The sequence below is a fragment of the Salmo salar genome, chromosome 09 (genome assembly GCF_965601325.2).
Source record: "Salmo salar chromosome 09, fSalSal1, whole genome shotgun sequence".
NCBI lineage: Eukaryota > Metazoa > Chordata > Actinopteri > Salmoniformes > Salmonidae > Salmo > Salmo salar.
In genome coordinates this window covers 81401679-81423737 of record NC_138299.1, presented here as the reverse complement: position 1 = coordinate 81423737, position 22059 = coordinate 81401679, and the positions used below count along the sequence as shown (strand labels likewise).

Here is a 22059-nt window from a genome sequence, read left to right as displayed (position 1 = left end):
GTCTTTCTTAAAATCAATATAAAGTATATATTTTTAAACCTGCATATTTAGTTAATATTGCCTGCTAACATGAATTTCTTTTAACTAGGGAAATTGTGTCACTTCATTTGCGTTCTGTGGAACAGAGTCAGGGTATATGCAGCAGTTTGGGCCGCCTGGCTCGTTGCGAACTGTGTGAAGACTATTTCTTCCTAACAAAGACAGCCAAATTCGCCAAACGGGGGATGATTTAACAAAAGCGCATTTGCGAAAAAAGCACAATCGTTGCACGACTACCTAACCATGAACATCAATGCCTTTCTTAAAATCAATACACAGAAGTATATATTTTTAATCCTGCATATTTAGCTAAAAGAAACCCAGGTCAGCAGGCAATATTAACCAGGTGAAATTGTGTCACTTCTCTTCCGTTCATTGCATGCAGAGTCAGGGAATATGCAACAGTTTGGGCCGCCTGGCTCGTTGCTTACTAATTTGCCAGAATTTTACGTAATTATGACATAACATTGAAGGTTGTGCAATGTAACAGGAATATTTAGACTTATGGATGCCACCCGTTAGATAAAATACGGAGTTTCTTTTTCTCGAGATGATAGTTTCCGAATTCGACCATATTAATGACCTAAGGCTCGAATTTCTGTGTGTTTATTATATTATTATTAAGTCTATGATTTGATAGAGCAGTCTGACTGAGCGGTGGTAGGCACCAGCAGGCTCGTAAGCCTTCATTCAAACTTCACCTTCGTGCGTTTTGCCAGCAGCCCTTCACAATTCTTCAAGCATTGCGCTGTTTATGACTTCAAGCCTATCAACTCCCGAGATTAGGCTGGTGTAACCGATGTGAAATGGCTAGCTAGTTAGCGGGGTGCACGCTAATAGCGTTTCAAACGTCACTCGCTCAGAGACTTGGAGTAGTTGTTCCCCTTGCTCTGCATGGGTAACGCTGCTTCGAGGGTGGCTGTTGTAGATGTGTTCCTGGTTCGAGCCCAGGTAGGAGCGAGGAGAGGGACGGAAGCTATACTGTTACACTGGCAATACTAAAGTGCCTATAAGAACATCCAATAGTCAAAGGTATATGAAATATAAATCGTATAGAGAGAAATAGTCCTATAATTCCTATAATAATATAAAACTTCTTACCTGGGAATATTGAAGATTCATGTTAAAAGGAACCACCAGCTTTCATATGTTCTGAGCAAGGAACTTAAACATTAGCTTTGTTACATGGCACACATTACACTTTTACTGTCTTCTCCAACACTTTGTTTTTGCATTATTTAAACCAAATTGAACATGTTTCATTATTTATTTGAGGCTAAAATGATTTTATTCATGTATTATATAAGTTAAAATAAGTGTTCATTCAGTATTGTTGTAATTGTCATTATTACAAATACATGTTGTATTATTTCAATATATTTAAAGAATTAAATTACAAAAAATAAAATATTAAAAAATATATACAAAAATCGGCCGATTAATTGGTAGCGGCTTATTTTGGCCCTCCAATAATTGGTATCGGCGTTGAAAAATCATAATCGGTCGACCTCTAATTGGTATGACTAGGGCTGTTACGGTGACCATATTACAGCCACACTGGCAGTCAGGAGTCATGACCGCAGTCACATTCCACATTAAGTTTAGGCAAGGTAACTAAGCTTCTCAAAAACTGTCCTCTGATGCAGTTGATAGTCATAAATAGCTTAAACTTGCTAACAGCCTGGTACTCAGCATTCTATTGGCCGGTACTCTACACCCCTAATCACACTGACATCAATGCAAATGCATCTGAACATCACACAGCATGGTACATGCCCATGGGACGCAATATAGCTTCACACTACCACAAGGAAACACCATATGCAGACAGACACCCACATTACCCTGCAGAGCATACACATCTCAAACATGACGACACGCACACACACCTCTGGCCAGGGCCTTGCTTACCTTGCTAGCTGCGGTGACGGCGGCAGTAGCAGCCAAGTTCAGACCTCTCTTCCCAAACCTCATCATAGTCTCATAACTACGGTCTTTAGCCTGGGTGATGTACTCATCGATCTCCTGCAGGACAGAAGAGGGTGGAGACAGAGAAACATACTGTATGAGTCAATGCATCTAAAGTTGAATTTGCAGGCTGACAGAGAGCTGGATCTTATTGTGACCTCTAACCTTCTCCTTGTTGGACAGGGTTAGATGTTACTTTCCGATTATATTGTGCATCCCTAAAGGTATATCGGAATCAGATGATATTAACTAAAAATGCCAGCATCAGCCTGACATCTAGTTTAACGACCATGTGCAAAACCGATGTCAAAGGTGACGTGCATACCTATATGTAGTTAGATGTCGTAATGACGCCATGAAAAATAAAGCGCTACACAGCATTCCTAACCTAGCCCACAATGTCTGCTGTGTGGATCTATTTTGAAGTGTCAAATGAAGATAACAAAAAGGCCAAATACAACATTAGTGCTGCTATTACTTCCCCGAGGGGGAGAAAGTGAAATCTTTCAATACCACAAACCTAATTACTCATTTGAAAGTGCATCACCCCCAGACGTTCAGCGACTACTTAAAACAAAAGCAGAAAAACTATGAGCACACTTCCAACAACTAAACAAGTTTATGTCGAGTAGTCATTTGAAAGAGTAGGACTCAAAAGCGAAATCATTAACGCCAAGATAATGGCATTCATTGCCCTCGACAATCAACCGTTCTCTGTCGTGGATGATGTTGGCTTTCGCCGACTGGTGGAGCACCTCGAGCCCCACTACACACTACCAAGTAGGCGCTATTTTTCAGATGTTGCCTTACCAGAGTTACACAGTATTATTGAAACTCACAACCATGAGCTCAGGGATGCAAACTGGCAAGGGCCCAAAAAGTTACATTTTTTGTGGTTGCAAAAATCCCTCCTAGGGGGAAATGCAGGTTAACTAATTAAACAAAATAATATCTAAATGGTCAGACTCTGTGTGTAAAATAAAAAGTGGTTCATGTGAACTTAACTCACAGCTAAACAAATGTAAAGAAAGCAATCCAATGTTATTTGTTGCCTAGACTTTACTGCAAATGAGACTCAAGCCCTGAGAAGAAGAAAAAAAAATTACACTAATATTGCAGTTAGCTATGACAGCCTTTATAATAGAATGCGTGTGACCACACACACACACACACACACACACACACACACACACACACACATCTAAATATTGCACTTGGGGAAAAAACATGTCAAGTAGAAATAGAATTAAACAAACAGGCATTCTATTTTTGCTCTATTATAGTGGCCACTATAGTAGACGTCGATCAAGTGCACAGGCTACATGTGTGCAAAAATAACATACACTGAGTAAAAAATTAAATAATCCCCCCTCACTCACACACGTGTTACTGTCAAGTTCAACACAACAAAAGCAATATCTTTGGGCTACACTGCATTGTACACTTGATGCTTGTGGACATCTGTTCTACAATGTGCCAGCAGAGCATGCTACCCTTTGTTGTCATAATTGATCTCTTTCAGGCAGACAGTACACCTTGCATTACCCTTTTAATCCACTGTATTGAAGTGAGAAAGAGGGAAAGTGTGTGGTGTTCCTTTCACCTAGTAGTGGCATCCAGCTTAAGCCAGGCCCAGCTCTAGCTACACTTGTTTAACAAGCAACGTCTCATTTTCACCTAATTCTCGCATTCTGAAAACGAACCACAGGAGAAAAAAAATTGTCCACAGATAGTAGTTAGTTCGTTAGCTAGTTAACATGCCACACAGATTGCCAGGGTCCAGTAAGCAACTAACACGTTATAACTTGAGGAACGGCAAGGAGTCGTATAACGTTACCAGTTAATATTATAGCGTATTGGTTAGGTTATAACGTTAGCTGTCTGACTATTAGCCAGCAAATTTTCACACTTTGATCAGAAAAGTTGGCTAATGTTGCTGAACATTTCTCTGGCTAACAAACGGATCATTCGATCCAGCTAGCAAGACACTTAACGCTAACAATACTTGTTCCACCACACTTTCTCCCTCACCTCAAACTTTCCAAATGCCAGTTCTTTTGGTTACAGCTCATGAAGTACGCTTCATCACCTTCTCAACCTCGTCTCCGTGGTCAGGCTTCTCACCTACCTCTTAGTTATCGTTCAGGGGACGTGCTGCTGTAAGTTAACAGGTAAACTGCCGTTCAACTCGCCCCTGTCTTTCCAGAGCGCTCGCTGATGCTGTAACTAGCCAATTTCTTCTCTTCAGTCGCGTGCTGCATTCTGTTGTTATGTGAACGATTGGCTGAGCCTTGGATACAGCCAGTATTGCTCCAAACGCACATCACTCGTTTGCACACAGCCAGTAGTGATCCAAATCCCCCACCCAAACTTTTCTTATCGGATCTACACAAATCTCGTAGGTCATCTTTTATCGTTTCAAAACGGTGAATTTTGCCAAAAGGTGACTGGTTTGCATCCCTGATGAGCTATTAGCTTCACGACTGACATTTGGACCAGTGATATCAGCCCTATGAGCATGCGGAGTCTGACAGCACGGTGGCTTGTCGAGGATTTCGTACTGAGGAAAGCTGTATGGCAAGCTCATGAATGTGCTGGTTGTCATACCACTGCTACAATGTCAATGGCATTTGAGAACATGTTTGAAACATGAACACACTAGCTAGCTCCATTCGAACAACTGACTCGAGAAATACGCTCTTCAACTGTGTCTGCAGCAGACGTGATACCCTCGGTCATGGCATTGAATCTCCTGCGCAACAAAACTGCCGACATAGACGTGGTGTTAAAACTTGCAAAAGTACGAGGATGTGAACAAGGGATTCGGTGGCATTCTCTCTGAGCCTCTCTACTGTGTCGCCACCATGCTTGATGCTCAGTACAAGGACCGCTACTTCGATGCAGACATGAAACAGGGTTTACGTGAAATGTTACAGTCACAGCTGAACAAGATGGAAACGGACACAATGACAGTGCGCACTGAGGAAGAGAGGCCACAGACAGACAGAGCTGAAACTTCACTGCTTGACATGTATGATGAAATCCTGGTTGAGAATGAAACAACTGAACAACGAAACAGCACAACAAGTAAGTGAAATAAATAGGTTTTGATTATGTTTTACTGGTAATGGGGGACATACGTAAAAGCCAACAAAATAACATTTTGGTCAGTGTGTATTTCAACTATTTAACTGTACTACAATGCTTAAAACGCTGCTAATTTTTTTTTGAATCTATCGGTATCGGGTTTTTTGGCAAGGAAAATATCGGTATTGGCCAAAAATGTAATATCGGTGCATCCCTAGTTACCTTCTCCTTATTGGACAGGGTTAGACGTTACCTTCTCCTTATTGGACAGGGTGGGGTGGACAAACTTGCGGTAGAGCACACTGGAGCCCTTAGTGTACGGAGACAGGAGCCAGATCACAAAGGCTATCTTCAGCTCAAAGTAGAAAGGAAACCTGCATGAACAACCACACCAAAAGGAGAGTTAATAGACAGGAAAAAAGAATGGATGTGGGCTACAATTTTACTGAAACAATATAATTATTTTATCTTTCAGGCATTAAAGGGTTTACCAAGTGTTTGCTCTGATATCCTGGTGCTTTTCTGAAGGCAATACACCATGACAAATGTAGACAATCAAATCGAAGTTGATTTAAATATAGTGAGCACAACATGTTAAATACTTTTAAACAGCTTTTCAACCAAAATAGGTCATTTCAATGTACAGTACCAGTCAGAAGTTGACACACCTACTCATTCAAGGGTTTCTCTTTATTTGTACTCTTTTCTACATTGTAGAATAATAGTGAAGACATGAAATAAAACTAATGAAATAACACATGGAATCATGTAGTAACCAAAAAAAAGTATTAAACATATCAAAAAATGAGATTCTTCAAAGTAGCCACCCTTTGCCTTGATGACAGCTTTGCACATGCTTGGCATTCTCTCAACCAGCTTCATGAGTTCGTCACCTGGAATGCATCTCAATTAACATGTGTGCCTTGTTAAAAGTACATTTGTGGAATTTCTTTCCTTAATATGTGAGAGCCAATCAGTTGTGTTGTGACAAGGTAGGGGTGGTATACGATAGATTGCCCTATTAGGTAAAAGACCAAGTCCATATTATGGCAAGGACAGCTCAAATAAGCAAAGAGAAATGGCAGTCCATCATTACTTTAAGACATGAAGGTCAGTCAATCTGGAAAATTTCCAGAACTTTGAAAGTTTCTTCAAGTACAGTAGCAAAAACCATCAAGCGGTATGATGAAACTGGCTCTCATGAGGACCGCCTCAGGAAAGGAAGATCCAGAGTTACCTCTGCTGCAGAGGATAAGTTCATGAGAGTTGCACACCTCAGAAATTGCAGCCCAAATAAATGTTTCTCAGAGTTCAAGTAACAGACACATCAACATCAACTGTTCAGAGAAGACTGCGTGAATCAGGCCTTCAGGGTGGAATTGCTGCAAAGAAACCACCACTAAAGGACACCAATATGAAGAAGAAGAGACTTGCTTGGGCCAAGAAACCCAAGCAATTGACATTCAACTGGTGGAAATCGGTCCTTTGGTCTGATGAGTCCAAATGTGAGATTTTTGGTTCCAACTGCCATGTGAGATGCAGAGTAGCTGAACGGATGATCTCCGCATGTGTAGTTCCCACCGTGAAGCATGGAGAAGGAGCTGTGATGGTGTTTAGCTGGTGACACTGTCAGTGATTTATTTATAATTCAAGGCACACTTAACCAGCATGGCCATCCCATCTAGTTTGCGCTTAGTGGGATAATCATTTGTTTTTCAACAGGACAATGACCCAAAACATACCTCCAGGCTGTGTAAGGGCTATATGACCAAGGAGAGTGATGGAGTGATGCATCAGATGATCTGGCCTCCACAATCACCCTACCTCAACCAAAGTGAGATGGTTTCGGATGAGTTGGAGTGTAGAGTGAAGGAAAAGCAGCCAACAAATGCTCAGGATATGTGGGAACTCAAGACTGTTGGAAAAGCATTCCTCATGAAGCTGGTTGAGAGAATGCAAAGAGTGTGCAACGCTGTCATCAATGCAAAGGGTGGCTACTTTGAAGAATCTCAAATATAAAATCTATTTTGATTTGTTTAACACATTTTGGTTACTACATGATTCCATGTGTTATTTCATAGTTTATGTCTTCACTATTATTCTACAATGTAGACAATACCATTTTTTTTTAAAACCTTGAATGAGTAGGTGTGTCCAAACTTTTGACTGGTACTGTAAACATACACTACATGGCCAAAGGTTCGTCGAACAGGTCCTCCCGAGTGGCGCAAGGCACTGCATTGCTAGCTGTGCCACTAGAGATCCTGGTTCGAATCCAGGCTCTGTCACAGCCGGCCGCGACCGGGAAATCCATGGGGCGGCGCACAACTGGCCAAGCGTCCTCCGGGTTAGGGGGAGGGTTTGGCCGGCAGGAATGTTCTTGTCCCATCGCGCACAAGCAACTCCTGTGGCGGGCCGGGCGTAATGCACGCTGACACGGTCGCCAGGTGTATCGTGTTTCCCCCGACACATTGGTGCGGCTGGCTTCCGGGTTAAGCGAGCAGTGTGTCAAGAAGCAGTGCGGCTTGGCTGGGTTGTGTTGTGTTTCAGGGGACGCACAGCTCTCGACCTTTGCCTCTCTTCCGAATCCGTACGGGAGTTGCAGCAATAGGACAAGATTCTAACTACCATTTGGATACCATGAAATTGGGGAGAATAAGGGTTATATCAAATATATATTTTATTAGGTTCGTCGAACATCTCAATCTAAAATCGTGGGCATTAATATGGAGTTGGTCCCCCTTTTGCTGCTATAACAGCCTCCACTCTTCTGGGAATGCTTTCTACTAGATGTTGGAACATTGCTGCGAGGACTTGCTTCCATTCAGCCACAAGAGCATTGGTGAGGTTGGCCACTGATGTTGGGCAATTAGGCCTGGCTCGCAGTCGGCGTTCCAATTCATCCCAATGGTGTTTGATGGGGTTGAGGTCAGGGTTCTGTGCAGGCCAGTCAAGTTCTTCCACACCGCTCTCGACAAACCATTTCTGTATGGACATCGCTTTGTGCACGGGGCCATCGTCATGCTGAAACAGGAAAGGGCCTTCCCAAAACGGTTCCCACGAAGTTGGAAGCACAGAATCATCTAGAATGTCATTGTATGCTGTAGCATTAAGATTTCCCTTCACTGGAACTAAGGGGCCTAGCCCAAACCATGAAAAACAGCTCCAGATCATTTCTCCTCCTCCACCAACCTTTACAGTTGGCACTTTACATGCGGGCAGGTAGCATTCTCCTGGCATCCGCCAAACCCAGATTCATCCATCGGACTGCCAGATGGTGAAACGTGATTCATCACGCCAGAGAATGCGTTTCCACTGCTCCAGAGTCCAGTGGTGGCGAGTTTTACACCACTCCAGCCGACACTTGGCATTGCGCATGGTGATCTTAGGCTTGTGTGTGGCTGCTCGGCCATGGAAACCCATTTCATGAAGTTCCCGACGAACAGATATTGGGCTGATGTTGCTTCCAGAGGCAGTTTGGAAATCAGTAGCGAGTGTTATAATTTTTTTACACGCTATGTGCTTCAGCACTCGGCAGTCCCGTTCTGTGAGCTTGTGTGGCCTACCACTTCGCGGCTGAGCCGGTGTTGCTCCTAGACGTTTCCATTTCACAATAACAGCACTTACAGTTGACCGGGGCAGCTTCAGCAGCTCTAGCAGGGCCGAAATTTAACAAACTGACTTATAAGGTGGCATCTGATGACGGTGCCACGTTGAAAGTCCCTGAGCTCTTCAGTACTGCCAATGTTTGTCTATGGAGATTTCATGGCTGTGTGCTCGATTTTATACACCTGTCAGCAACTGGTGTGGCTGAAATAGCCGAAACCACTCATTTGAAGGGCTGTCCACTTTTGGCCATGTAGTGTATATTGTTTTTCATATGGATGGTCCTAGGGGCTATTGTTCTAAATGGCTGTAGGGCAGTGGTCAGAGATGACCCACGTGACTCACCAGGACATGAACAAGTCTGTGAGGGTCTCCACCGTCGTGAATAACGCAAACACTATCCAGTACATCATCCATTTCACCTGGACACACACACACGATATAGATGGGAGTGAGCATCACATATAGACCAAAGCATAGCCTACAGTAAGCAGTCACTGCCAAACAAAGGACGGAGAGTGTATCAACAACTACTGCAATATAAATAGTGAGATGATGTGGATGAATCCTAAAATGTCACACTGACAGAGTGAAAACATCTCATCTAAATATATCGGCATATGAAAAATATAAAGCACTAAACCCAACCAGGGAATGCATTGAATAGGCCTAGAGGATGAGTCACATTTTAATGTCATACAGCGCATTCGGAAAGTATTCAGACCTTTTCCACATTTTGTTACGTTACAGCCTTAACCCAAAATGGATTAAATGGTTTATTTTTCATCATTCTACACACAATTCCCCATAATGACAAAGCAAAAACAGATTTTTAAAATACATTTACATAAATACTCTGACCCTTTACTCAGTACTTTGTTGAAGCACCTTTGGCAGCGATTACAGCCTCGAGTCTTCTTGGGTATGGCGCTACAAGTTTGGCACACCTGTATTTGGGGAGTTTCTCCCATTCTTCTCTACAGATCCTCTCAAGCTCTGTCAGGTTGGATGGGGAGCGTTGCTGCACAGCTATTTTCAGGTCTCTCCAGAGATGTTAGATCGGGTTCAAGTCCAAGCTCTGGCTGGGCCACTGAAGGACATTCAGAGACTTGTCCCAAAGCCACTCCTGCATTGTCTTTGCTGTGTGCTTAGGATTGTTGTCCTGTTGGAAGGTGAACCATCACCCCAGTCTGAGGTACTGAGCACCCTGGACCAAGTTTTCATCAAGGATCTCTCTGTACTTTGCTCCGTTCATCTTTCCATCGATCCTGACTAGGGTTGCACATTTTGGGGAATATTCAGAGGTGGAAACTTTCCGTGGGAATATATGAAAATTAATACCATTTAAATGTTTGCATTGGATATATTTACCATATCATATGGACACAGAAACATAAACCTTTCCCTTATCATAAGTAGATTAAATCCTTCCAATAGAAATGTAAAAAACATTTAGTTACGAATTTAACTTTAATTAAATGAGTTGACTCATCACATGGGATGATTTCACTGAACAACAAATGGGAATATTGAATGATCCCCAATGATCCATAGCATCTCCCAAAACCGTTTTCAACATAGATCTGTAAAATGATAGTCTCGAAACTAAAGCTTTGGTTGTCTTCCTCTCAGGCGTCCATGTCTTCTCCCTGGACCTCCTCAATGTCCACCTCTTGAACATCAGACTCTGAAGCCTCATCTTAACTGTCACTTTCCAACCTTGTTGAGGATGGCTCGTTGTCAGGCTCAAAAAGCCTCAAATTTGCCCGGATGGCCACCAATTTTTTAACCCTTGCATTGGTCAGCCTGTTGCGTGATTTGGTGTGTGTGTTCCCAAACAAGGATCAGTTGCGCTCTGAGGCGGCTGATGTTGGTGGGATTTGGAGGATGATGGAGACAACAGGGGAAAGAGCCTCAGATCCACAAAGTCCCTTCCACCAGGTGGCTGATGAGATATGTTGGCACAACTGCCATATTGCATCTCCATCCCAAAGCCCTTGCTTGGAAGTGTACTTCGCCAGACTGCCAAGAACCTTGCCCTCATCCAGGCCAAGGTGGCGAGACACGGTAGTGATGACACCATAGGCCCTGTTGATCTCTGCACCAGACAGGATGCTCTTGCCAGCATACTTGGGGTCCAACAAGTACGCTGTGGTGTGTATGGGCTTCAGGCTTTTTGATGTATTTCAGAACTGCAGTTTCCTCTGCTTGGAGCAACAGTGAAGTGGGCAGGGCAGTACGGATTTCTTCTCTTACATCTGCAAGCAGATGTAACCGATGTGAAATGGCTAGTTAGTTAGCGGTGGTGCGCGCTAATAGCATTTCAATCAGTAACGTCACTAGCTCTGAGACTTGAAGTAGGGTTTCCACTTGCGTTGCAAGGGCCGCGGCTTTTGTGGCGCGATGGGTAACGATGCTTCGTGGGTGTCAGTTGTTGATGTGTGCAAGGGTCCCTGGTTCGAGCCCGGGTTGGGACGAAGAGAGGGACGGAACCTACACTGTTACACAGAGTCTGAACATCAGACAGGATGGCATTGTCTCCCTCAATCCGTGCAATGACTACTGCTATAGGTTTCAGAAGTTTCAGGCTGCTTACCACCCTCTCCCAAAACGCATCATCCAGGAGGATGACAGCACCACCCCAACAGTTGTTGCTGGGCAGTTTTAATGTGGTGCTCTTATTCTTCTCACTTTGCTTGGTGAGGTTGATTGCTGCTATAACTTGATGGCCCTTCACATACCTAACCAATTCCTTGGCTCTCTTGTAGAGTGTATCCATTGTTTTCAGTGCCATGATGTCCTTGAGGAGCAGATTCAATGCATGAGCAGCACAGCCAATGGGTGTGATGTGAGGGTAGGAGTCCTCCACCTTAGACCAAGCAGCCTTCATGTTTGCAGCATTGTCTGTCATCAGTGCAAATACCTTCTGTGGTCCAAGGTCATTGATGACTGCCTTCAGCTCATCTGCAATGTAGAGACCGGTGTGTCTGTTGTCCCTTGTGTCTGTGCTCTTGTAAAATACTGGTAGAGGGGTGGTGATGATGTAGTTAATTATTCCCTGCCCACAAACATTCGACCACCCATCAGAGATGATTGCAATACAGTCTGCTTTCTCTATGATTTGCTTGACCTTCACTTGAACTCTTTTGAACTCTGCATCCAGCAAATGAGTAGATAAAGCAAGTCTGGTTGGAGGGGTGTAAGAATAGAAACAAATGAGTAAAAAATAATAATACAATTCCATGTACAGATAAATAGTTAAGCAGTTAGATTAAACAACTCCTTTGTAAGATTTTGTATTTTTTATTTTTTAAATGAAACGTATGGAAACAGGTGAATTAACGCTCAGTTAGCAGGCTCAAGCAAGCTAAAACCGACATGGTAGCAAAAACTAACTAGCAGAAATTGTTAAGTTAGAAATGATTTAAAACACACTTTGCTGTTGGCTACGATTTACTAGTTAACAAAAAATCATGCATGTAATATAAAATATATTCACCCCACCCAGTATTGTAATCAAAACTTACCAGAAAGCACGTAGTCCTTGGCTCAGACAGTGTAGTAGTGTGGGCTCAATAGCATCTCATTAGTGTGCAAGATCTTGAGAGTTGTACATGTGATGGAAGAGCGCACTGCACTTGTGATGGAAGAATGCACTGTGCATGCAGAGGGTTGCAATTCCATAGAATTGGGAATAGTTTAACCAAAATATGCCACAAGACCTAGAATTGCCTTGTGTATCCCACAAAAACAGGTTCACTGTTTTAGAAGCTAACTTTTTTGATGAATTTAAGCAAAATTCCCCAAAGTCCCGGGCTTAACTTCCCATGACAAATTTCCGGAAAGTTTCTGACCCTTTGTAACCCTAATCCTGAGGAGTGGCTTCCGTCTGGCCACTCTACCATAAAGGCCTGATTGGTGGAGTGCTGCAGAGATGGTTGTCTTTCTGGAAGGTTCTCCCATCTCCACAGAAGAACTCTGGAGCTCTGTCAGATTGACCATCGGGTTCTTGGTCACCTCCCTGACCAAGGCCCTTCTCCCCTGATTGTACAGTTTGGCTGGGCGGCCAGCTCTAGGAAGAGTCTTGGTGGTTCCAAACTTCTTCCATTTATGAATGATGGAGGCCACTGTGTTCTTGGGGACCTTCAATGTTGCAGACATTTTTTGGTACCCTTCCCCAGATCTGTGCCTCGACACAATCCTGTCTCGGAGCTCTACAGACAATTCCTTTGAGCTCATAGCTTGGTTTCTGCTCTGACATGCACTTTCAACTGTTGGACCTTATATAGACAGGTGTGTGCCTTTCCAAATCATGTCCAATCAATTGAATTTACCACAGGTGGACTCCAATCAAGTTTTAGAAACATCTCAAGGATAATCAGTGGAAACAGGATGCACCTAAGCTCAATTTCGAGTCTCATAGCAAATGGTCTGAATACTTGTTTTTTATACATTTGCAAACATTTCTAAAAACCTGTTTTCACTTTGTCATTATGGGGTATTGTGTGTAGATTGATGAGGAAATGTTTTTATTTAATCTATTTTAGAATAAGGCTGTAATGTAACAAAATCAAATGTGTGATGTTATATAAATAGCTATTTCTACTGTTGAATCATTACAGAAAAGAGAAAAGGATAGCGAGGGAAAAATAAGAGATGGGAGGGGGAAAAAAATGTCCTCTGTATCTCTTCTCCCTCTCTCTGTCTGCATGTGCCCCAGCTCAAATATTGAGGGGGGGGGGGGGTCCATAGCAGCCAGAGGGAGGAGAAGGCTCAGGAGACGAGAGAGCTTGGCGGAGCTAGGCAGAAGGCCAGAACACAGAGTTCCACTCCTCCTCCTCAACCACCCCTCCTCTTTCTCATCCCTCTGCTCCCTAACAGGAATGAGGTAAGCTGGGAGGCTCCCATTTTAAACAGATACTGTTTAAACTGCTCTCTCATCCTCAGAAACAATGGAAACTTGCTGCAGCACATTGGAGAGGGTGAAAGCCATTTTAAAACCATCATAACTTTGTCCATTGTATTATCTCAATATGAATATATGAAATAACTACAAGAGACTTAAAATATTTAGCCCATCACTGAAGATGTTGTAAAGACATACTAATACACTGCAACAATAGAGGTACAGTATTCAAATACAAAACTCACATATTCCTTCACATTCTTTGTCTTGACGGCCTTGTATGAGGAGTAGGCCGGGTAGAGGGTCCCGAAGGCCAGGCTGAAGAAAGAGGAGAGTCAGAGAGGAATGGGTCAGAGGTTAGGGGTTAATGTACAGTAAACAACATCACCCGGGCAACATGACCTCAGGGTAGTAACACTGACCAAATGTTTCCCTCTGTTTCAATATGTATCCAGTAAAATGTGGCCTAACACCTGACTCCAGTCTAAAACCCATGATCTCACAGAATCAACATAAATAGGTTGCTGTGAGGGAAAGTAGGCCATATTCTGGGCGGTTCTCAAAATATCACTCTAGGTTAGCCTAGTTAGGGCACCTGACCCGCTCTATTGCAATAACAGATGGTTACATTTAGACAAAGGGCAGTGGTTTGTTGGAACAAATAATCAGTTCAGGAAGCAGAAGATTGGAAAAGAATGGAAAACGCTTCTGCTACTGATAGATGGACCAAACACACAAGGATAACGGCAGGCCACCGCATGTGAATCTGCCTGCAACACACATGGTAATAAAATCCACAGTCACACACACATCGCACTCTGTCCTGTCAGCCCGGCTACATGGCGATTACCGCTGATGTGACAGGAAACTGAATGCTGAGGGAGGGGAGAGCTGGGAGGACCACGCCTGCAACCTTTCTGCCCATCTGCCACACAGCCATGTGAAGGCTATGGGCATTTCTACCACTCTAGGTTTATGTATTCCACCTTTCTGTCCACATTTTCTCACCTCTCGGGCTTAGTCTGTGGAAATACTTCCCGCTATGGGTTTCCCTTGTTCCATCTGTGAGTTTCTCGTGTGCACAGAGTCTGTGCATCTGTCTGGGTCTTTGTCTGTGATTTGCCCAGTCATGCTGCCAGGGCTGCTCTGCTCTCCTCTGCGCTATAGCTGTCCAGTAAGAGGACGTGTGGCAGGCCAGAGGCAAGGTTCAGACTCCCACAGCAGGCGCCCAATGTCTCTCTCCCAGACTCCTCTCTGCTCTGTCCCATATCTCAACTCCATACTCTTCAATGCACTCAAGGAAAATGTAAGAGACAGAACAAATGGCTACCAAGCACTGAGCAGGCTCAGATTCCCAACTCTTCTGTGATTAGACCTATCGACTGTAATTATACACCCAGATTAAGTGGAAATGTATAGCCATCCTGTTGTTGGGCACTTTGGCTTGTGTCCAATTCAGTTTATGCTAACATATATACCGAGTGAGAATGAGTATGACAGTGACTTTCATACTAGTACACAAAGATAAAGACAGGGTTGGCCAATCCCTGGGATAAGCATCATCTTGTTTACAGGACCATTCAATCATGTTTGTTTGGTCTCTAACACATCATTACCTGCCACGCAATGAGCCTTAAACCCTCTACACTCAAGTAACGGTTGGCGCAGATGTTATTGGTTACGTAATCCAATGCAAAATCAGCTACATCAATGACATCTATTCAGCACAACCTGTGCATTTAAAAGATAGCAGGCAGGCTCCGCTCTTTACATCTGAGATTTAGGTAACTATAAAACTATTAAAGTAGTGGCTCTCATTCTATGCCAAGATGACAATTGCTACTGATGACATGATGAAAACAAAACATTGTTTGACAAATAAACTGCCCACACAAATCCTACCACTGGAATACAACACTGACTAACAAACACAAAGAGCTGATAACAGCAAGATATATTCTGGGTTTGTAGGGTAATGACTGTGTGTGTATGACTGTATAAACAGCTGTTGACTCTAATCTAGCTGTCAGGGTACAGGTAGGCCCATCCTAGCTGGCTCATTACAACATCAAATGACATCTGTGGCTCCCTCTTGGGTCTCACCCCTTATCGACACGTTTCATAAATAACATCATGAGAATCTGGTCAAATCTTGCCGTTATCGGTCCAGGTGACACTCAATGGGAATGGAAGAGCATCAAAGATTTCTCTGGATGTCAGTGTCATGCTAGCAATACAGTTTCTGCCTTATGTTTTGATGATCATCACGCAAACATTACTAAAAATGCACTATTCACCATGCGTGATTAGCAATATTCAAGATAAAAGCATTTCGCTTTACTGACTTAGAATAACAACCACTATATGAATTGACAAATTGGCTTCAGTGGATGGCATAAGCAAGCTTGTTAGCTAGCTAATTAATTCCACCTTCACTTGGCTAGCAGCGTTATCATTTGAGCTAACTACCTAGCTAGCCAACGTTCGCACTGGTAACGGTGTTGCTCTTTGCCTACAAAACGGTCTTTGTGAAACACCAGTGGTCAACATACCCATTTCAGCACCATGGGCTTTAAACCAACAACGACAATTCAATTGCAAGCAAATTAGCTGGTTCGCTGTCATTCTGCCTATCAAGATAACTGGCCGCGCACGATCTGGGCACAAGCCATGGCAGCAGTAGTTAGTATATGCAGCTGTAGAAAGCGATGTGGTCTGGCAAGAGCGAAATACAACAAACTGACGCTGCCGAGTCCATACTCACACTACCATCCTGGAGATAATCCACGACACCATCTTGATTGTAGTGAGCTTTTCCTTATTCTCGGAAATCTAACTAGCTAGCTACCCCCCATTCCTCTGCCAACGACCGTGTTGTTGTGATGCGAGTGCCTGCTGCTGTTCTGAAGTGCTGTCTTTTACTGACAGGTAGCTAGGCTACTGTGTGGTGATGTGCAGCTCGCGAACGATTCGTTTTTTTTTGAGCGACTCTTTTTAATGACTTGAGTCATAATAATAATATAAATCTATTTTCTGAGTGAATCGTTCATTTTAGTCGTTTATTTGACCTGCTGGCCGCAATGAATTCTAGCAGGATTAATACACGCACCGATCAACTGTCTATCACGCTGCTGGCAGCATAGCAAAGAAAAATACATGTTTAAAACTGATAATTGACCCATAGTACAATAATGCATTTGTTATGGTGTAGAACCAAAACATACTCTGCTCAACAAACTCCAATTGAAGAAAGAATCGTTTGGGGTGCTGCAGTTCACGAACGATATTGTGATTATCATCAAGGCAGTCAAGCAATGCATTCTGCCAAGAGTTGTCCGGTTGCGGCCACAACTAGACCTCGTTTCAAATGTACCAAGAAAACATCTTATTTGTGTGTCTAGCAATCAACAAATGTACATTGTTTAAAGAACGCTTTTCCAAGTCTCAGTCACATGACAGCTGCAATAAACCCTTGGGTGAAACGAGAGGCTTGTGGAATCATGACTATTTCAAGTGTTCAGTTCATTGTTCGCCGGTAGGCGGTCCTGCATGCGCTGGGCATTACTGACTCAAATGAACGAAATGAGTCGAAAGATTCGTTCTTTTGACTGAACGAGTCGAAATGATCAGAGTCATTAAAAAAAGAGCCGAACTTCACATTTCTACCATTGTGATTTTGAATCCGCTGTATTCAAATCACTGGAATTCCTCTTTCTTTTAACGGGGCACGTCCACCCTGTTTTGTCTACCCCGCAGAGAAGGCAACTGGTTACTGCCACAATTAAATTGGTCCTATATCTAGGAGTTTAATTAATTAGTGTAGCTATGCAGACAAGACCAAAAGGCTCTGTACAGTGAAATGTCAGATGCACTGATGTCCCAGACAGTGCTTGAAACCGTGTGTAGGCACCAAGGATGTATATAAACCCTGGATTGCTGAAGCTTTGTATTGGCCACTGAGAAGCTTTTAAGCCATGGGTCGGCTATACACCAGTAGTAGAAGTCCTCCATAGAGCCCAACAGTGGAGGTGCCATAATACCTATAAAACCTAGCGGTCAAACAGGGAAATGGTTCCAATCGTTTTTCCACTTTTCCCCATAGGGGATTTTAGAAACACTTAAAATAAGAGCTGTGTTTCATGTAGGCTTACCCTGGTGTGATGTTTTAATAATCATGTAAATCTCTCTCTCAGACAAGGTGACTATCAATATTCAGATCTATTTACTCTCAGATTTTGAAAATGCTAATTAGCATCAAAGTAGGTATCATGCAAAACTACAAATCCCTGCAAGCTCCTGGAAACCGTCATCTCTTGCTGACACCTTTGCTAAGGTATTGTGTCAATTTAAAACTTGCACAAGGTTCACAGAATTGTCAATTTAAAGAAATGTAGCCAATTTATTCATTACTACATTTAGTTAACATTAGATAGTTAATCCAGAGCACAGGCGGCTGGTGGCACCTTAATTGGGGATGACGGGCTCATAGTAATGCCTGGAATGGAATTCAACACATCAAACAAATGGTTTCCATGTTTGATGCCATTCCATTTACTCCATTCCAGCCATTATTATGAGCCATCCTCCCCTCAGTAGCTTCCTGTGATACAGAGATTCTTACATTTATCTTGATTCAGAAGTCTCTTCCAGATCATCATGGCATGTGTAGTTCTTTATCATAGCCACATTAACGTTTTATTTTTTGGGGGGGCTAAATACAGACAAATATATTGATGAAAGTCACCTTGTCCTTGAGAGATTTACACGTTTATCAAAACGTCACACCAGGGTAAGCCTACACAAAACACAGCCCTTATTTGACATGTTTCTAAAATCCCCTATGGGAAAAACGTTTGGAACCATTTCCCTGTTTGACCGCTCGGGAATAAATTGAATTTTACAGTATTTCAATTAAATGCTTCAAGGACAAAATTACCTGTATTTAAGTATTTTTTTGTTTGTTGCTGTGGTGGAGACAGTAACATTAGTAATATCAAAAAATTATACTTTAAGGAAAATGTTTTTAAATAGTTGAATTTTAAATGTTTATGTTTAGCTCACATAATTTAAAAGTATGCATTAAGGTGTCTGTAATATGCACTGAACAAAAATATAAATGCAACATGTAAAGGGTTGGTCTCATGTTTTGTGAGCTTAATCTATGGGCTAGGTGGGATGCTAGCGTCCCACCTGCGGGACACAGCCAGTGAAATATTAGGGCGGAAAATTCCAAAACACAGCAAAATGAAGCACTAACCTTTGACGATCTTCATCAGATGACACTCCTAGGACATTATGTTACACAATACATGTATGTTTTGTTCGATAAAGTTCATATTTATATCCAAAAACAGCATTTTACATTGGCGCGTGATATTCAGAAAATGTATTACCACCCAAACGTCCGGTGAATGTGCACATCACTTTACAAAAATACTCATCATAAACGTTGACAAAATAAATAACAATTATTTTAAGAATTATAGATAGACTACTCCTTTATGCAACTGCTGTGTCAGATTTTAAAATAGCTTTACGGAGAAAGCACATTTTTCAATATTCTGAGTACATAGCTCAGCCATCACGGCGAGCTATTCAGACACCCGCCAAGTTCGGGGCAACCTAAACTCAGAATTAGTATTAGAAATATTGTATTACCTTTGCTGATCTTCGTCAGAATGCACTCCCAGGACTGCTACTTCCACAAGAAATTTTGTTTTTGTTCCAAATAATCCATATTTATGTCCAAATACCTCAGTTTTGTTCGTGCGTACAGATCACTTATCCAAAGGCATAACGCGCGAGCGCTGAACGAGAGACGAAAAGTCAAAATGTTCCATTACCGTACTTAGAAGCATGTCAAACGCTGTTTAAAATCAATCTTTATGGTATTTTTAATGTAAAATTGTGATAATATTCCAACCGGACAATAGTATATTCATTCAAGAAGAAAAAGAAGGAGGGGTGCGCTCGCGGGACCGAGCATATCCAATCCCTTTGTTGCCAGGCAGACCACTCAGTAACTGAGCTCCTATACTCTGCCCAGTGACAGGAAAATGCTCAAACCACTTTCTGAAGGCTAGACAGCCAATGGAAGCCTTAGGAAGTGCAACGTCACCCCACAGACACTGGAGCTTCGATAGAGAATCAAAAGAAGAACTACAATTCTCAGACTTTTCACTTCCTGCTTGGATTTTTCTCAGGTTTTTGCCTGCCATATGAGTTCTGTTATACTCACAGACACCATTCAAACAGTTTTAGAAACCTCAGAGTGTTTCTATCCAAATCTACTAATAATACGCATATTGTCGTTTCTGGGCCAGAGTAGTAACCTGTTTAAATTGGGTACGTTTTTCATCCGGCCGTGAAAATACTGCCCCCTAGCCCAGACAGGTTAAATAAAAAATATATTTTCTATACACACGAAATGCTTATTTCTCTAAAATGTTGTGGACAAATTTGTTTACGTCCCTTTTTGGTGAGCATTTCTCCTTTGCCAAGATAATCCATCCACCTAACAGGTGTAGCATATCAAGAAGCTGATTAAACAGCATGATCATTACACATGTGCACCTTGTGCCAGGGACAATAAAAGGCCACTTTAAAATGTGCCGTTTTGTCACACAACACAATGCCACAGATGTCTCAATTTGAGGGCATGCTGACTGCAGGAATGTCCACCAGAGCTGTTGCCTGATACTTACATTTGAATTTCTCTACCATAAGCTGCCTCCAATGTCGTTTTAGAGAATTTGGCAGTACGTCCAACCGGCCTCAGAACCGCAGACCACGTAACCACACCAGCCCAGGGCCTCCACATCCGGCTTCTTCACCTGCGGGATCGTCTGAAGGCGGGTGTTGAGGGGTATTTGTCTGTAAAAAAGCCCTTTTGTGAGGAAAAACTCATTGATTGGCTGGGCCTAGCTCCCCAGTTGGTGGGCCTATGCTCTCCAAGGCCCACCCATAGCTGCACCACTGCCCAGTCAGGAGAAATCCATAGATTAGTGCCTAATGAATTTTTCATTTGACTGATTTCTTATATAAACTGTAACTCAGTCAAATCTTTGAAATTGTTGCATGTTGCATTTATATTTTTGTTCAGTATAATAAATGTGGCAAAAACAAATGTAGACATTAATACATTCCGATAGCTTCCAAAAACATTTTTACAACAGCAGTGGGGTGCAAGGTTGGAGGCACGCTGGCTTCAACACAGCGCCCCCTATTAGTCATCTAGTGTAAATACAAATAATTGGCAGGCACAAGGCAGCAGCCGCAGCTTCTGCCTTCGTTCATTCCCTCCTAATAATATGGCAGGGTAATATGTATTTTGTTCTTTAGGGGATTGAGTTCAACATTTAATAATAATCTCTGCACAAGATAGCTGTCATTGTGTAACTGATTCTGTTAAATCATATTCTATGTGATACAAAACAGCTGTTCAGGGTTTGGTAAATTAATTAGGACCACATTATTTGCATGTGAAAATACTAGATTTCCCATTATGCAGTGTCTTGTTCTCCAGGAATAGACTTCAGTGGGAGGGTACAAGAGCCTCTGCATGCCCTGTTTCTGCCATCCACTTTCTAAAATCCAATTTATGTTTGATCCAAAAATGAGGTCGGAGGCTCCATATGGAGGGTGTGACAATTGCGCACCGCTGTGCGCCTCCCAAATTTTCTAACAATGCGGAGGGCTCTGTATAGTTCCGCATTGACATGATTGGTTGACAGTAGGTGGGGGCGGGAGGTCCTGTATAAAACGCAAACTCACCTTGACAATAGCTCTGCTTCTACTCCGCGAAGCGCAATAAGTATGAATGCCCTGACTCCTGCAGAGGCTGTATCACCGTTAATGCTGCACGGCCAATGCAGAAGTCGGATTGACCATGCAGCCCCTTCAATTCAGAATCAGGCAGGTGATAGTGAGGAGGCATAAAAACATGGCCTATGAGCAAAAGACTAATGTCTTTTTGGTTCAATGTTTTTTTTCCAGTGGTCTTGTGCTCAGTGGGTGGGGTAAATCATGTTGACTTATATGGATGTATTGTTTACAAATTGCTATTATTGACATGGCGAGTGGGATATTCCCTTGAGGCTATAGGCTTATAGAAGCCTCCCACCCTTTTCTATCGAAGGCCCTGATGAAGGCGATTACACCTAAACATAATAATAAACTTATCAGATCAATGCAGAAACAGAGCTCTCCTTTTTCTTTATATTCCTGGATAGTGTCCTGAGGTAAGGAATATTTTTACATTTTCAAGTCCCTCAGTCGAGCACCTGATTCCCTTTTTGTTTAAGCTGGTCTGAAGTGCATTTGGGTACACTTTTTTCCCCCTATTGATCCATAAGCATTACGATGTGAAGACATGTTCACAGTTGGTGTTCAGCAATAAATGACAACAATAAACAGTTGTATGAATCAGCTGAAATTAAGAGGACACCAATCAA

The 22059-nt window shown here is 42.6% G+C and overlaps 1 protein-coding gene across 1 annotated transcript in view; it reads right to left on the bottom strand.

The window, feature by feature from the left end:
* Positions 1-16565, bottom strand: part of LOC106611932 (receptor expression-enhancing protein 2) — a 35365-nt gene extending 18800 nt beyond the window's left edge. The window contains exons 1-5 of the mRNA XM_045724034.2: positions 16371-16565; positions 13852-13924; positions 9046-9122; positions 5348-5468; positions 1951-2064 (exon numbers count right to left, since the gene is read on the bottom strand). Coding sequence (XP_045579990.1) covers positions 1951-2064; positions 5348-5468; positions 9046-9122; positions 13852-13924; positions 16371-16402 — 417 coding nt within the window. The 5' untranslated portion in view covers positions 16403-16565. The remainder of the gene's footprint in view (positions 1-1950; positions 2065-5347; positions 5469-9045; positions 9123-13851; positions 13925-16370) is intronic.
* Positions 16566-22059: the final 5494 nt, after the last annotated feature.